This window comes from Clarias gariepinus, chromosome 1, assembly GCF_024256425.1.
Source record: "Clarias gariepinus isolate MV-2021 ecotype Netherlands chromosome 1, CGAR_prim_01v2, whole genome shotgun sequence".
NCBI classification, from domain to species: Eukaryota; Metazoa; Chordata; class Actinopteri; order Siluriformes; family Clariidae; genus Clarias; species Clarias gariepinus.
Genome location: NC_071100.1, coordinates 51,732,501 through 51,750,725, shown reverse-complemented (window position 1 = coordinate 51,750,725; position 18,225 = coordinate 51,732,501). Strand labels below are relative to the sequence as shown.

The following is an 18,225-nucleotide window of genomic DNA, read 5'->3' as shown; positions in this document are numbered from 1 at the left end:
GTGTTAACAGTAATCTTTACTGTGTACTGTAGTTCATGCATTCATGACCTCCAGACTGGACTATTGTAATGCATTACTAGGTGGTTGTCCTGCATCCTCAATAAACAAGCTTCAGTTAGTCCAAAATGCAGCCGCCAGGGAGTTCTGTTCTGAAGAACTGAGTTTTGTTCTTCAGTAGTTTTTTTTGTTGGATTTAAGTGCAGGATCCACCCGAAAAGTTGTACTATAACCTGACAATGCAGAAAATAAAAGAACAGAGGCATCGAGCAGTTTGTCCATCTCATCATTACACGAGCATGTATTAACGGGCTGTTACGCTGTCGCAAGCAACATTAAAATGAAGCGGAGAAGCTTTAATAATTTAGCAGTCTTTCCATTAATGTGTGTGTGAGTGTGTTTAAACGAGAGGAGAAAGTATTACTGTGTAAGATGAGGAGGGGGAGACAAGAGGGGCTGAAAGCAAGAGTCTCCACTTACTCTAGCCTCACACACACACACACAGTGCCTGCGTGCACAAACGGAAACACTTATCTGTTGGGATTTATTTTGACTTTTTTTTAAGGTAAAGTGCAGGTTAATTTGTTTTATTTTTACTTTACATTTTGTATTAATTATTTTTATGTATTTATTTTTTTGGGCTGCAGAACGAATTATTTGATTTTCCATTATTTCTTATGGGGAAAATTACATTTGGTTTACGAGTGTTTTGGAATATGAGCCTGCTTTCGAAACGAACTATGCTCGTAATCCAAGGTTCCACTGTAATTACAAAATAGTATTACTTACATACAAGGCTTTAAATGGTTAAGCTCCCACATACCTAACCAGTCTTCTGATACGCTATAATCCACCACGCTCCTTAAGATCACAAAACTCTGGACTTCTTGTAATTCCCAGAATTTCAAAATCTACAAAAGGGGGTTGGGCTTTTTCATATTTAGCTCCAAAACTTTGGAATAGCCTTCCAGACAGTGTTCGGGGCTCAGACACAGTTTCCCAGTTTAAAAGTAGACTCAAGACGCATCTCTTTAATCTGGCATACGCATAACTCATCCCATAACTTCATACTTCAGTACATCTATCCTGAATGGCAACTACGCTAATTCTCTCCATCTGTTCTGTACTTTTCTACCCATCCCGAGGCATCTGGAGATTGTACCAGCTTCAGTAGACAAAGGCCAACCCTGTGAGGATCCTGAGGCATCCAGAGAAGGACCAGCTCCAGCTGAATTCTGCTTTATGATGGTTGGAGCTACACATCCTGCTCCTGTGCTCCCAGTGATCCAGACCCCATCTGCCCTCTGCACCTACTGACTCCCTGTGCTGAACTGGACTTCATGTTAATTTAAAGAATTTATGTTATATTGAACTTTCAGCTGCATAACACACATGCTGTTATATCATCTCTATCTGTTATCACCCAGATGAGGATGGGTTCCCTGTTGAGTCTGGTTCCTCTCAAGGTTTCTTCCTATTACCATCTCAGGGAGTTTTTCCTTGCCACTGTCGCCGTCACCCTTGGCTTGCTCATCAGAGACATTTCATTCATTCATCTCATTATTATCGAGACATATTTTTCTCACACATACACACTTTCATAAATTTTCTTTTCATTGTGTGAAGCTGCTTTGAGACAATGACCATTGTTAAAAGCGCTATATAAATAAAATTGAATTGAATTGAGTTTCCTTAGGCTGAGTTTACTCTGTGTTTATCTGAGGATGGTGATATCAGGGCGTGGCTGCCTGTGGGCGGCGCTGTTCCTCACAGGAAGAGAACACTCAAATGATAAAGACGTGCTTTTCCCCTTCTGTCTTCACATTAAGAGAGAGAGAGAGAGAGAGAGATGCAGTAACACACACACACACACACACACACACACTTGCTGTCATGGCTCTCAGTACAAATAAAACACACATTAGAAGTAAACACTTCAACAGAATCAGTGTTACTGCAGTCATGTACACCTTGTGTTCACCTTACACCTCTCACACACCACACTCACCTCTTTAACTGTGTGTGTGAAAAAGTATTGACCTGTAATTTTATTAACATATTCAAATATTTATCATACTTAAATGATTAAGATCAAATTAATCACATTTTACACACAGATATCCCGAGTAAATACAAGATGCGCTCCACCATGGAACCCTGGAGGATCTATGAATCTGAGCGAGACACTGTGGCGTGTCCTTAAACAGCTCGAACCCTTTAGAGTTAAAACTACTCGGCAAAGAAGAGCGAGCCGAAGCTCACTGCCAGCTTTCACACACACAGGAGTGGAACGACCAGTGATCAGTTTTAGGGAGACAATTGATTTTTCACGCAGCCCGGGGAGATTTAAACAGATTTTTCTCCCTTAACACATTTCTGGACATTTCTATTAATTTCATTTTGCACATTTTCCCATATTTTTCATATTTGTACAGCCATTCTTTTATATTTGTATATTCACAAATAAAATTTAAATTTGGAAGGAAATCATTATTTAATAACTATATTCTGTATTTACTCGGGTTATCTTTGTGTAATATTAAAACATTCGTTTGATCTTAATCATTTAAGTGACAAATATAAAAAAGGGCAAATACTTTCTCATAGTCCTGAACCCTTACCTCAATCGTCCAACCCTCACATCACACTCATCACGCTCAGAGACGTACAGCGTGACCATTGTTCCTAATAAACACACACACACACACATTATCTCCTGACCTGCTTACATCCTCTGTTCCCAGAAACAAACTATGTGTGTGTGTGTGTGTGTGTGTGAACACTTTGCTAAACCCTGCCAAATGTCAAATGTTAATGATGGGAAAAGGAAACAGGGGTAAGAACAGGAGGAGGATGTGCTAAACAAATATCTCATAGTGTCTCCTAGACAACAGAAGGACATTATTAATTATTCCCTTCCTTTATTTCTGTTTGTTTAGATTATTAACTGGAGTTACTTCACAACAAATGCTGTTTGTTTTATTTAAATAGTATTTATTATATTGTTATATAATAGTATTAAATAAGTTTTTTTATCATAAGGTTGTAAGTTTAAACCCTGAGAAAAGCAATTATTATTATTACTATTGTTGTTCTTATTGTAAAACGATATAATCTATAAATAAGAGTATTCCGGTTGGGAAGGGAACCTGGACTTAACCTCAGCCCTCTCATGGTGTTTGTCTGTTTGTCTCCACTGTTTATGTTTCCAGATTGAGTAACTGGGAGGAAATTAAGTTATTCTCTCCATCTGCACACTTACAGTCGTGGACACACACACACACACACACAGGAAAGGAGTTTGTCTGATTAAATGATTAAATGGTCAGTGAGTGTTGCATTTCACTATATATTGTTATGTGTATGACTGTGAATGTGACAAAGAAAATGTAAATTTGGACTCGACGGTCAACGTGAATACACCAGTGACGTGTGAGAGTAGGACATGTGTGACACAGGTGTACACAGGTGTGTGTGTGTGTGTGTGTGTGTGTGTGCAGTGGCGGTTTTAGGCATGGGTGAACGGAGCAGCCGCCCGGGGCAGCATTTTTTCATGACACGCAGCACCAACTTGGAGAAAAAAATACTAATCTGTGCCGCTAAGTGGTTTTCTATTATCTATAATACTCGTGTCGCCCTGCAGCTGAAGGAGCACAAGCTGAGGAGAGGGGAGGGGGGAGAGGGGATGGGGGAAGTGTACAGTCCACCTCTCCCAAATCAAGTGGACAAGGAGGGACCGGGGCAAATAACCCACATTTCATTCAAAATATTATAAACACAGACCAATAATTTGCCTTTTTATTTATTTATTTAATTGTGTGAAACGGTTAATAAATAGAGGTAATAAAAACGATTATAATGTGGAGGTGAATCGGGTTAGTCTTGACTTCTGGTCGTGAGTGACAGCGTTGGGGGAAATCTGTTGATTGTCGAATCGTCATTTACAAAGTAAACACAGCGACGGAGAGAAAAAGGCCAAAGCTGTCAGGTGACCAATTTAGGGAAAAAAGAAAAGAAGATGAGGAGAAACTGGTAAAAGATAAAGGTATACAACAATGTTCTTTCTGTATGATTAAGGTATTCATGTCATTATGTTCATTAATGGTATAACGTTAACTCTTAGGTGTGTTAGACTTCTTGTTTATGATGCTTGCTATGCTTACCTTGCTAAAAAAACACACAATAAAAGTCTAATATACAAACCATCACAGAAATTCTAATGGTTTCTATTAAAAACCATTAAGAACCATCAACTTTTTCCAGTGAAACTTTAACAAAATTCCTTATTCTAGTGTGTTTTGAAGACTTTTCAATAGAATCCATCATATACCAGCAGACATTGTTCTACTTACCATTAAAACCAGTACAATTCCCATTATAACCATTAAATCCATTACACCTTCTATTATTTTTGGGCAGGGTTCTGTTGTTTTTTTCAGCAGTGTATACAACATGAGATCTAATTAGATTTAGAGGAGCGGAGAAGAGCCTTGCTGTATTAAACATTAATCATTCAATAGAGGAGTAAAGCTCATATCATGCCATTACTGATGACTTTTGCATCCAGAAAGGCCAGAAATCTCAGATTTTAGTTTCAGTTTGTGTTTTCTGTTCTGCAGTGAAAGAAATAATTAGATTTTCTTTAGTGTGATTTATTCTATATTTATTCTATATTTTATTTGTATATTATTCTTAATAATATAAACTATTTTTTCTTAAATAATATTTGTTTGTACAGAGTATATTTATTTAAGTTATGGGTAGTTTATTTATTTACGGAACGACATGTAGTATTTCTACAATAATACGTGTGGTGTGTACAAAATGTGAAGTTTTGTCATGTTTTTTTTGGGGTGGTGGCTTGGAGCACCGGGAGGGAGTCTCGCCCAGGGAGCAATTCACTGTGTGTGTGTGTGTGTGTGTGTGTGTGCTATAGGTGTAGCTCAGGTTCTGCTCAAGAGTGCTGTGATGATCTGACAAAACCTTCCACACACTGCACTGTTATACACACACACACACACACACCATACTCACATGCACATCATACTGCGTAAGCAAAGTGTGAGCATACTTTTAATGATAGTAAACAATGTAATATAACTTAATTCTATATATTTATAGTGTGTGTGTGTGTGTGTGTGTGTGTGTTATGTGCAGGTGTGCTTCAGGGATTAATGTTAGGGTGTTTGGGTGCAGATTTATTTATTTAGCTTGATACATTCCTCATGTTTTTATTTTTCACAGTGTGTGTGTGTGTGTGTGTGTGTGTGTGCACGCGCCTCCCAGTCCATGACTTAACACCGTGTTTCCTGTCTGTCTCTCTCTCCACCTGTCTGTCTCTCAGTGTTTACAGACTCAGTGGGATGTTCAGTGACACACACACACACACACACCCCTCCAGTGTGGAGAGAGAGGTCCTGCACGTCTCTGTGGATTATACACTCTTCATTCTTTTTGTATTTGTGATTTTTTTCGCTTTTCTTTTTTCCACGTGTGTTTTGGTGGAACCACACAGAGAGAGAGAGGAGAACTTCACACACACACACACACACACACACACTGTGGGGAGTAAATCTCAGCTCTCCGCGCTCGGTGTTGTGTGTGTTTAATGGTGATTCGGTGGAGTTGAATGTTTATAGAGTTTAAAGTGAATATTTACTGACTCTTGTGGTAATAAACAGTGAGGCGCGCGCGCGGCTCGACTAGCCTGCTAGCATTAGCCAAGGCAATAAGTGAATAAACGTCTCGCGCGCTCCGGCACACCGCGGACAGCGCGCTAACCTGCGCGTGAGAGCCGAGTTACTTCAGTAAAGCAGTCAGAGACCGAACCGCCAACCGGAAGTAGAACTTTATTAACACATTCACCTCAGGAGCGGAGTTAGCTTAGCGCTAGTGTGAGAACTAGCCTGAGGGGGTGTATACTCCCGTGTGTGTGTGTGTGTGTGATACAGAATAAAGCCTGTACAAGATGAAGATCCTGGAGAGATTATTAATATTAATAATAATTATAATAATGAGCAGAAACGCCGCTCCTGACGGTGATGTGTTCCGTGACGGAGTGAAGCTAAGCTAACTCAATCTCAGCATGCTAATCAGTCCTGCTAGCTGACCCGCACACAGGCTAACAGGCTAACAGGCTAACTTCTCCTCAGCGGGGACACTCTCGTTTTTATCAGTTCGGATTTTTGTGTAAAACCTTTTTTTTTTTTTTGGTAAAAAAACCTTTTTGGGGTTGAAAATGAATCTCCTGAGTGTGTGTGTGTTCCTCCTGTGTGTGACGAGCTGGAGCCGTGCAGAGAGTGAGTAACCTCACACACACACACTAATTAGTCTGTATTTATATATATATATATTTGTCCACACACACACACACACACACACACACACACCTATATAATGTCTATAATAATAATAATAATAATATATATAATGTCTGTCTATAAATAAATAACTGACACAGCTGCTCTGCAGGACTGTGTGTGTGTGTGTGTGTGTTCTCTCCTGTGTGATGTAATTAGAATAAATGCTGAGGTGATGTGCAGTAGTGTGTGTGTGTGTGTGTGTGTGTGTGTGAGGCAGCGCAGCAGTGCAGTGGTGTAGTGGGTAAAGCTGTCGCCTCACACCTCCTGGGTCAAGGGTTCGATTCCCTCCTCGGGGTCTCTGTGTGTGTGTGTGTGTGTGTGTGTTCTCCCCGTGCTTGGCCGGTTTCCTCCTACAGTCCAAAGACACGCAGATTTAACGTCGTCCCACATTGTGTGCGCGCGTGCACCCCGTCCAGAAGGTACCCCGTCTGTCCCCTAAGTCCCCTGGAATAGGCTCCGCCCCACGTCCCTGGACACAGAATGAAGCGGTGTAGATGACAAGTGAGTGAGTTTCTGAGCGCTCTGTCCTACAGTGTTACAGGACAGGAGAATCAGTAAACAAACACACTAGTGCTGCGCAGTTTAATAAAATTAATCACATTGAATTTGTACATTTAAACGGTAATGTTTATTTTAACGATTATATTTGGGATAATTGTTGGTATGATATTGTTATTATTAGTGATGATTCATCCTGTACTCGTCTTGTGTTTGTCCAATTAAATGAACTCCAGGGTGTCTTTGCTCCTCCCCCAGGGGCGTGTCTTGTTCTACATTTGCGGTTGAGTGTGTTTGTGTTTTGGTAACGTCGTTCCCTCAGTCTGATGAAGAATCCAGTGTTGGTCCTTTGAGACGTCACTGATGGAGACGACCCCGCGGTCTCTCAGTCACCATCGGCGGCGCTGACTCTCCACTCGTCCTGGTTAACGTGGACAGGCATGTGTTTGTGTGTGTGAGAGAGAGAGACACAGCTAAACAAGTTATAAAGCCGTCACTGTTCTCCGTATGGAGACCGGAGGCGGGGCTTAGTGAGTCTCTAATACTATTGGCTGTTGTGTAAATCACACAAGCACTACTGCATCATACCGTTACTTTGTTTCAGAAGGAAATATGTTAACATGTAGGATGGAGACGTGTGTGTGTGTGTGTGTGTGTGTATGCGCGTGCGCATGTGAGGACGCGTCACAGTGAAGTGTGTCACAGTTTATCTTTACGCTCAGACACACAATGCATACACACTCTGTAATATACATACAGGGATAAAGTGTAGAAGTAAGGCATTGGTGCAGGATTATGTCATATGTTTGGATGTGAAACAGGAGCACGAGTGTGTGTGTGCGTGTGTGTGTGCGTGTGTGTGTGCGTGTGTGTGTGCGTGCGTGTGTGCGTGCGTGCGTGCGTGCGTGCGTGCGTGCGTGCGTGCGTGTGTGCGTGCGTGCGTGCGTGTGTGTGCGTGTGCGCGCACGCACGCACGCCCGAGCAGAGGCCTGAATGTTTGGTTGTTTCCATTCAACAGTATTTTTCCATAAAGTCTTCGGGAAGATAAATGTGTGGATTCAGTGTGTGTGTGTGTGTGTGTGTGTGTGTGTGTGTGTGTGTGAGAGAGACACACACACACCCTGTTGCTCTACTGGAGTAGATGGAATAAGTGTCTCTGTGCTCTAACCCAAAGTGTGTTTCAATCAACACTTTACTGTTTTCTGTTTCTCCTGTTAACTTCAGTCTTCTCCCCTCTTTTGTCCCTCGTCTTTTGTCCTTCTTTTCTCCCTCTCTCCTCCCTCGTCCCTCTCTTGTCCCTTTCTCTTCTCTTGTCCTTTGTCCCTCTCTGGTCTCTGTCATGTGTCCTGCATATAGTTTATTATAATAATTTTTTTTTTTATTCTGTGCTTGACTCCAGTCTGTGTGTTCTGTGACGTGTGTAAACGTTGTTTCTGTCCCCAGTCTGCCAGAGTAAGGACATCAGGAACAACGTGGCTAACCTGCGTGCTCTGGAGAACTGCACGGTGATCGAGGGCCACCTGAAGATACTGCTGATGTTCCACACGACGGCCGAGGACTTCCGGGGTGTGAGCTTCCCCAGGCTGACGGTGGTGACGGACTACCTGCTGCTGTTCCGAGTGTACGGCCTGGAGAGCCTGAGCGCGCTGTTCCCCAACCTCACCGTCATCCGCGGGAACAATCTGTTCTTCAACTACGCCCTGGTGGTCTTCGAGATGCTGCAGCTGAAGGAGATCGGACTGCACAGTCTGATGAACGTCACGCGCGGCGCCGTGCGGCTGGAGAAGAACCCGGACCTGTGCTACCTGTCCACTCTCGACTGGTCCCAGATCCTCGACTCCGTGGAGGACAACTACATTGTGGCCAATAAGAACGAGGGGGAGTGTGGGGACGTGTGTCCCGGCATGGCCAAGGGCAAGAACACCTGTCCCCAGACCACCATCAACGGGGAGTTCGGGGCGCGCTGCTGGACACAACAGCACTGTCAGCGAAGTGAGTACAGCGCCCCGCTGTGTGTGTGTGTGTATTTGGTCAGCACTCGTTTGTGTATTGGCTGGAGGTTTGTGTAGGTGTGTGTGTGTGTGTGTGTGTGTGTGTGTGTGTGTGTGGCGGTCTGCTCACTCACTTCATAGCTTTGTTTATTTAGCAGTTTCTTTATTAGTCCACTTCATTCAGAGCTAAAAGTGTTCCTGGAGCCTCGACGCCTGAAGTTCCTGAGAGTCAAAGCAGCAGCGTCCTGTGAGGGACCGACCCCTGATAGCTTCCTGAAGAGAGTTCTCACACACACACACACACACTCCAGCTTGAATGATTTCCTGTCATTGTGAGGACACGTCCTGTCCGGAGGTCGCGTGGTGAGAAAGAACATAAACACATCAGCAAAGACTTGAGCGTCATCACTGAGACCAAGACGTGGAGCTGCTCTCTCTCTGAAACCACACACACACACACACACACACACACACACACACGATGCGACTAGGGTTGGGTACCGAAAACTGGTGCCAATACGAGACCGGTACCTACCTGCGGTATGTACCGGACCGAAACAGAACATGAATTTCAGTGCCACTTAAGTACCTGAAGTGTCGATTGAAATACTTGTTCTCTGGGGCGATGATGACACAGTTGTAATAAGCATCAGATTTATTAACACACATGATCGCTAGTAAAATGTTAATACTGCGTTCATGGGGTGTCAGAAATGATCAGAAAAATAAATTATTTCCTTAATTAGAAAAATCTTAAGAACAGGTTTAATAATACAAATCCTAAACATTGTTGCAGTAATGTTACTGTCCATTTTATGTTTGTAGATTAAAAGTTTATTAGGTTAGAGCACAAATCATCAGAAAATCAGTAAAAGACCATCCGAGATGCGCGTGAATGCAGCAACTAACGTTACACTCGCTCTGACGGCAGCGGAAGGTCTACCGCTAGCTTAGCTTGTTAAATTCAACTTTCGTTAAAATGCCTAAAACTAAACGGTCGAAAGTGTGGCTTTATTTTACAAGAAAGGATTCCGACACTGCGACATGCAGCAAATGTTTTACAGCAGTTGAGTGTAAAGGAGGAAACACGTGAAATCTAATGAAACAGTGGAGGGCAGACGCAATAAAGTTAAAAGCGGGAGGGAGGCACCGTGTGGGAGGCACCGTGTGGGAGGCACCGTGTGGGAGGCACCGTGTGGGAGGCACCGTGTGGGAGGCACCGTGTTTGACAGCTTGTGGACAACAGTTGTAACTATCGGTGTGAACGACCCCAGTCCCAGTCATACCAACCGTAGCAAAAAGGAGTCGATTATGAGATATTATTATTGTGCGGAAGCAGATTTCACTCTGTTGTTATGGTGTGTGTGTGTGTGTGTGTGTGTGTGTGTGTTTGAAGATATTGAATTGATCCTTCCTGTCGTTCTTTCTTGACCCCTCCCCCCCTGCAGTGTGTCCGTCGGTGTGTAAGGCGAGGGCGTGTACGGCGGACGGTAAGTGCTGTCACCCCGAGTGTTTGGGAGGGTGTAAGAAGTCGGACTCGGAGGCGGAGTGTGTGGCGTGTCGTCACTTCCTGCACGGGGGCGTGTGTGTGGAGACCTGCCCCGCCGGCTTCCTCTCCTTTAAGGGGTGGCGGTGTGTGAGCCCCGCCTACTGCCACACCCTTCACACGCAGTGCACTCGCAACACACTGGACCAAGGCTGCACCTCCTACGTCATCCACCAGGGGGCGTGTGTTCCTGAGTGTCCCTCTGGGTACACTACTGTCAACTCCACAACGTGAGACACGCACACACACACACACACACAGTATGTACACTACTTCTCTAGAGCGCTATTTATAGAGAGAGAGACAGGTGGGGACGGACACACACAGAGCGTAGGCTATCCATGTTATTGATCATGTAGTAGTTTTATTGGTTATGAAGTGTCTCACAGACAGACAGACAGACAGACGGGTGTGGTATGTGAAATAGGGCTGGGCGATATGGCAAAAATGTATTCCTGATCATTTTTCCCCCATATTGAAGGGTAACGATATACATTTCGATATAAGCTGTTAATGCTGCTAGCTTTAAAAAAGTATCTCAACAATGACTGAAGCCACAAAAATTAAAGGGTTCATTAAATTACATTTTAAAACGGAATGAATTAACAAAAACAGATGACAGATTAGTCCTTAAAAATTAAGATACTATAGGCACATGCTCAGAATCTTTACAAGGCAAAGATTAAAAAAATAAATTAATACTTGTTTGTGATGATAAATTACAATGTTTTGAGATTTTCAAACAATAATGAGAAACAACATTTAGACCACACACACTAGGGCTGTCTTTTTATCCCACAGTTCAGAGTTAAATAAAGGCACACTGTGAATATTTCACACTGCCCCAATAAACTGACATAATGGCTTAAGCATGCAATGACAACAAAAATGGAATGAATTATAAAAATTATCGCGTTATTATTGTAGAACAGATGCACTAGTCACTTTTTAAAACATTAACACTGTGTAACTTAATATATATTTATATTTATTAAATAGCGTTAAGCAGGTCTAGACGATTATTTATTTATTTATTTATTTATTTATTTATATCTGCCTTTACAGCGCACAACCACACGCAAGTTGGTGTTTGTTAAGGCAGTGTGAATACAACAGCATTTTCTAAATTATGCAGTCAAACGTGACATCCTACGATTTCAAAGCATTTAAGGCTATGTTATAAATCCTCATATGCTGTTTTAGCACTGAAAACTTTAACTTTAGCAGATGCTTAACTTACCAATGGCTAGATGCAGCCGTCTTGTTCTACTGTGCTTAGGGGCATCATATCTTTCACTAGAAGGTTAGAAACAGCCCTGGTTATACCCTCGCTCCTTTTGGAACATCTTTCTTAAGGTGTAATGGTCACGAAAGACGACACGAGCAATTTCTGCTTTAGTACAGCCCCACTGCTAGCCCTGCTAGTTGACGGAGTAGCATCGGCCCGCATTTTCATGCTTTCAGTGTTGTCGTTTGGGGGATGCTTTTTTAGGGAATGGAAGAGGTTGGTTGTGTTTGCCAGTCTTGTTTTTCACAAACAGACGCCATATTTTACAGGTCGTTTTAATCTGTGCCTCATTTTTTAGACAGCCAAACCACTTCCATATAACAGAGTTCGTGCTACCTTTTTTGTCAACAATTTTAACATCTTTGGATAATAACTCGAGGTTAGATTCACTGTCGCTGCTTCCACTCATTGTATTTGTCGTCCTGGGGTCAAGTTTGCTTTGCAAAGTGTGGAGTAAATTAACTTTGACATGCACGGCACGCGCAAGCTGCACGCTGATTGGCTGTTGTCGTATTGTTCTGCTGTGTGATTGGCTCTTAGATTAATCCATCGTTATTAAAATAAAATAAATGGCGATTTGATATGATATCGATTATCAGCCCAGCTCTAATGTGAAGGTTTCCTCTTGGTGTCTGGGTGTGTGTGTGTGTGTGTGTGAGATTACATTCTGTGTCTAATGTAATCATTTATCAGCTTACCCTGGAAGTTCACTGCTCTCTCTCTCTCTCTCTGTGTGTGTGTGTGTGTGTGTGTGTGTGTGTGTGTGTGTGTAGGTTGATGTGTACACCGTGTGCAGGAACATGTCCTAAAGTGTGTGTGGGAGAGAAGACAGTGGACTCTGTGACGGCGGCTCAGGAGCTGCGGGGGTGCACTCTGCTTAATGGCAGCCTCATCATCAACATCCGGGGAGGAAGTAAATAACAACAACAACAACAATAATAATAATAATAATAATAGTAACAGTAACACCTGACTCATAGAGGAATGTAAAATCACAGAAATAAAGAATAAATAATATTATTATTGTTGTTTATCATGTACACACACGTCTGTTAGATTACACTAACACTGTACACGTCACCTGTGTCTCTGTGTGTGTGTGTGTGTGTGTGTGTGTGTGTGTGTGTGTGTTAGATAACATTGCAGCAGAACTAGAAGCTAACCTGGGTCAGCTGGAGGAGATCACGGGATACCTGATGGTGCGCCGCTCCTACGCTCTGGTCTCTCTGTCGTTCCTCAAGAAGCTCAGGCTGATCCGCGGAGAGACGCAGGAGCGGGGGTGAGACCGAGCGCTCTGATTGGTTGAGAGCAGGGGGGGGGGCGTGGCAATGCAGTGTTTTTATTATTGCTATTGTCCTTCATCTATCTCTCTCTCTCTCTCTTTTAAATAAAGGAATTTCTCGTTCTTCGCTCTGGACAATCAGAACCTGTGCCAGCTCTGGGATTGGTCCAAACACCACCTGGTGATCCTGCAGGGCCGCATGTTCTTCCACCACAACTCTAAACTGTGTCTGAGTGAGATCCGCAGGATGGAGGAGGTGACGGGGACGAAGGACAGACAGCCACGCAACGACATCGGCCTGAAGACCAACGGGGAGCAGGCCTCCTGTCAGTCTCTCTCTCTCACACACACACACACACACACACACACACACACACACACACACACACACACACACTGACAGATCTCTCTCTCTCTCAGGTGAGTCCAAGCTGCTGCAGTTCACGACGATCCGGACTCTGGCCGATAAGATCATGATAAAGTGGGAGGCGTTCTGGCCGCCGGACTTCAGGGACCTGCTGGGCTTCATGGTGCTCTATAAAGAGGCGTAAGTCATGAGACACACACACGCACACACGTGCGCTGAGCCCCATTACCGTAGCAACGATCAGCAAGAGCAGCACCTGCAGGTTTGGTGACGGTGCCGGGCAACATTTAAACATTTCATCATTCAGTGTTAAAAATATTCAATTTTATTTTATTTGTTCAGTGATTTTAACATCGTCAAAGCAGCTTCACACCATCAACAGAACATTATATAAGTGTGTATGAGGTGTGTGTGTGTGAGTCAGAATGATCAGATCGTCCCTGATGAACGAGCCGAGTGTGACGGTGCTGAGGGAAAAACTCCCTGAGATGGTAATAGGAAGGAACCTTGAGAGGAACCAGACTCAACAGGGAACCCATCCTCATCTGGGTGATAACAGATAGCAGGGATTGATCTGCACTCATACTGTGTGTTAGGAGGCTGGAATTTCAGTATAACAGGAGATGTGGAGAAGTTCATATGGAGTCCAGTTGGTTATTAGAGGCTCAGGTAGACTGTAGGAAACTCCAGTCCTGAACTATGGAGTGACTGCAGTCACGAGTCCTCAGAGAGACAGCTGTCTGTATCAGAACAGAGGACAGGACCGTCTTCATGGTGAAGTGGAACCGTCCCCAGTCTCCACACGCATCCCAGACAGACCACGACCAGAAGAGGGACACCAGGACGAGTCTGACAGGTCCGGAGGACAGAGGGGGTCTGGATCACTGGCAGCTCAGGAGAGACATGTGTAGCTCGACAGAGAGAGAGAGAAAGAGTGAAAGGGGGAGAAAGAGAAGAAGAGAGATAACAGTTAGGTATAGTCACAGTCACACAATGTATAATGTGAATGTATATTAACTGTAGAGTGCAAGCAGAGACTCCGGCAGGACTAACTATGACATCATAACTAAAAGGGAGGAGCCAGAAGGAAACACAAACATGAGGGGGAACTGAGATGTAAAGCAAACAATCACCTCACCGTCAGCAAACCTGAGTGATCAATGAGAGTGAGGAAGACAGCATCTAAACATACCAGTTCACCATAATACTCTACGTCCATGAGTCCCCCAGATCTGTGTGTGTGTGTGTGTGTGTGAGAGAGAGAGAGAGATTTTCACGTTAACTTCTGTATAAATCCACACATCACCATGTCTGTATTGTAATGTCTCAGCACGCTGCTGCCCCCTAGTGGTGACTAAACTGAAAAAACACACGCACACACACACAGACACACACGCAGGATTTGGATGACGTGATCTCTTAAAGGTGACGTGTGTTTATACGGACAAATCTAAAGCTAATCACAGCTGCACCAATATTCAGTACGAGTGCAGGTGTGTGTGTGTGTGTGTGTGTGTGTGTGTGTGTGTGTGTGTGTGTGTGTGAGAGAGAGATGCTGCTTGTGTACAACAAATAACACACTCTGGTCAGATGCCGTGGCTGCCTGTAGTATATATCTCATGTCTCACAGTGGGCGTGTTCACGGAGGAGTGGAGCGGTACACACAGGCTTACCTATAGGGCGGTGAAGACTGTTTCTGTGTTGTTTTTTTTTTTTTTTTTTTGAATATTATATTTTTATTTTTTAATCACAAATTAAACACAGAACAATACAAAAAAGCAACAACAACTATAAAGACAAAGAAGGAAAGACGAAAAAAAAAAAAAAGGATTTTAAAACCATTGTTACATCAGTTCCTCCAGCTTTATACATAGGTTAACAACGTTATGCATATATTTCTGGGCCAGTGGGCACGGGCAATTAAATGATCTTACATACCATGAAAAGGTCATAACTTCAAACTACTATCCTTGACACTTGACAGGTAACTGAAAAAGGGTTCCCAGGTGGATTCGAAGTCAGCAATGCTATCAGAAAGATTGTGTCTAAGTCTCTCTAAATGCAAAGTGCTAGAGAGTTCAGAAAGCCAGGATTTAAAAAGTGGTTTTGATGCCTTTTTCCATAAACAAAGAATAATTTTTTTAGCTACCACCATTCCATATTGGACAGCTTTTTTAATTTGATGACTGAACCCACGAAGTGAGTCAGACCAACCAAAAACAGCAATTGCTGGATCAGGGGCAAGAGTACAAGAATAAGCCTTAGAGTAGAATCTGAAAATTTCGCTCCAAAACTCATAAAGTTTTGGGCATGACCAAAAAAGATGTCCCAAGGATCCCTCTGCAGATTCACATTTGTTACAGTTAGAGGAGATGGAGGGGGTGTTTGTGTTGTTAAAGTGTGTGTGTGTGTGTGTGCAGGCCGTACAGGAACGTGACAGAATTTGACGGACAGGATGCGTGCGGTTCTAACAGCTGGGTGATTGCAGATGTGGACCCTCCTCAGCGCGACAGCAGACAGCAGACGGAGCCCGGGTTCCTCATCCTGGGTTTAAAGCCCTGGACTCAGTACGCCATCATGGTCAAAGCCCAGATCTCCACCTCTGATGATCACCCGGCCCACGGCGCCAAGAGCCGGATCATCTACGTCCGCACCAACGCCACCAGTGAGACGCTATCTTAGCGCTAGTCTAACTAAACGCGTCTGTTAGCCGCGCCGCCCGAGACGCACTCTGTCCCTGACCCTCTGTCCCGTCCTGTGGTTTCAGAGCCGTCGGTGCCGCTGGACCCCATCTCGTCCTCCAACTCGTCCTCTGAGATCATCCTGAAGTGGAAAACTCCGAACGACCCCAACGGCAACATCACCCACTACATCGTGTCCTGTCTGCAGCAGCCTGAGGCCAGCGAGCTCTACAAGTTCGACTACTGCCAGAAAGGTGTGTGTGTGTGTGTGTGTGTGTGTTTCAGAGCAGACGTCTTCATCAGAGGTTTTATATAAGTAGACTTTAAAGGAAAAATTAACTCTGCAGTTGTCTCACTGAGTAATTGTGTGTGTGTGTGTGTGTGTGTGTGTGTGTGTGTGTGTTAGGTATGAAGCTGCCGTCTCGAACCTCCACACAGGTGGACAGTAAAGAGGGACAGAAGTGGAATCAGACCCAGGAGACGGGACAGAATGAGCCCTGCTGCTCATGTCCTAAAACTGAGAAGGAGCTGAAGAAGGAGGCGGAGGAGAGCGAGTACCGCAAGACCTTCGAGAACTACCTGCACAACGAGGTGTTCCGTATCAGGTACTGATCTCACACACACACACACACACACACACACACAATTAAACATGCTCATTAGAATATGTGATCATGTAAATAACCCCCTCCCCCGGCCTCTGTAAACAGGCCACGTCAGCGCAGAGCCGCTGTGGGCGTGGCCAACAGCACTGTCTCCACCTCTCTGACCGCGCCCACTGCCCAGCCCAGCCTGAGTGTGGCGGAGGAGGCGGAGTCTAGTAAGATGGTTGTGTCTGTGTGGGGTAAGGAGTCCACGGTCATCTCCAGCCTCAAACACTTCACCAGCTACCAGATCGAGATCCACGCCTGCAACAACCAGCCGGACGACCCCGAGCGCTGCAGCATGGCCGCCTACGTCAGCGCCCGCACCATGCCCGAGGGTACACACACACACACACACACACACACACACACACACACACACACACACACTTAGACACACAGAAAACCTGCATATCTACTGTACAGCCACAGATATCTTAGACACTAACTAATGCTTAGTAATAAATCATCATTTTATAATAAGTGTGTGTGTGTGTGTGTGTGTTGCAGATCACGCTGATGACATTACTGGAAAGATTAATTTTGATGTTGTCGACTATTCGGTGCACATCAGGTGGGCGGAGCCAAATGCCCCGAATGGCATGATTATCCTTTACGAGGTGAACTACAAGAGACTGGGTGATACAGAGGTACTCTCACACACACACACACACACACACACACACTATATATATACAGAGTAGTACACTGAATACACTCTCCTTTAGGTGATATGTAGTATAAAGTGTGTGTGTGTGTGTGTGTGCGCTACAGGAGCTGAATCACTGCGTGTCCAGGAAGCATTACGTCACTGAGGGAGGCTGCAGGCTGAGAGTGGTGCATCCTGGGAATTACACCGTGAGAATCCGAGCCACGTCACTGGCAGGGAACGGGTCCTGGACCGAACCCGCGCACTTCTACGTCAAAGATCTTCGTATGTCTCTCACACACACACACACACACACAATGCCGTACACTATATAAACATCATGGATTATTCACAGCACACCCTGTAGACATGCTCTCTGTGTGTGTGTGTGTGTGTGTGTGTGTGTGTGCAGGTGTGGACCCGACCAACATGTTGAAGATGATCCTGGTCCCAGTGGTGTGTGTGGTGCTGCTGGTGCTGCTGGCGACGGGTGGATTCATCATGTTCAGGAGGAAGTGAGTGTTAAAGCAGGAAGTGACACCGTTACCTTAGTGATTGTGAGGATGTTATCTGTGCTACAGAAGCTAACTGTGTGTGTGTGTGTGTGTTAGGCAAGCAGAAGGACCAACTGGACGCCTGTACACCTCACCAAACCCTGAATATCTCAGTCCAGATGAAAGTAATAATAATAATAAAGGTAGCTACTACAGATTATAGTGTGTATAGGAATTTATATCTGTGTGTGTGTGTGTGTGTGTGTGTAGTGTACGAGCCGGACGAGTGGGAGGTGGCGCGGGAGAAGATCACCCTGCTGCGTGAGCTGGGCCAGGGCTCGTTCGGGATGGTGTATGAGGGCGTGGCCCGTGTCGTGGTGAAGGGCGAGGCTCAGACTCGAGTCGCGGTGAAGACGGTTAACGAGG

General features: G+C 44.5%; 1 protein-coding gene across 1 annotated transcript in view; it reads left to right on the top strand.

Annotated features, from left to right (window-relative positions):
• The first annotated feature begins 5,365 nt into the window (after positions 1-5,365).
• Positions 5,366-18,225, top strand: part of insra (insulin receptor a) — a 29,234-nt gene continuing 16,374 nt past the window's right edge. The window contains exons 1-16 of the mRNA XM_053491035.1: positions 5,366-6,296; positions 8,301-8,849; positions 10,297-10,624; positions 12,456-12,595; positions 12,817-12,961; positions 13,076-13,290; positions 13,385-13,511; positions 15,752-15,996; positions 16,099-16,266; positions 16,419-16,617; positions 16,723-16,994; positions 17,167-17,306; positions 17,431-17,590; positions 17,718-17,820; positions 17,917-17,984; positions 18,070-18,225. The exon at positions 18,070-18,225 is cut by the window's right edge and continues 74 nt beyond it. Of these exons, the coding sequence (XP_053347010.1) occupies positions 6,236-6,296; positions 8,301-8,849; positions 10,297-10,624; positions 12,456-12,595; positions 12,817-12,961; positions 13,076-13,290; positions 13,385-13,511; positions 15,752-15,996; positions 16,099-16,266; positions 16,419-16,617; positions 16,723-16,994; positions 17,167-17,306; positions 17,431-17,590; positions 17,718-17,820; positions 17,917-17,984; positions 18,070-18,225 (3,076 nt within the window). The 5' untranslated portion in view covers positions 5,366-6,235. The remainder of the gene's footprint in view (positions 6,297-8,300; positions 8,850-10,296; positions 10,625-12,455; positions 12,596-12,816; positions 12,962-13,075; positions 13,291-13,384; positions 13,512-15,751; positions 15,997-16,098; positions 16,267-16,418; positions 16,618-16,722; positions 16,995-17,166; positions 17,307-17,430; positions 17,591-17,717; positions 17,821-17,916; positions 17,985-18,069) is intronic.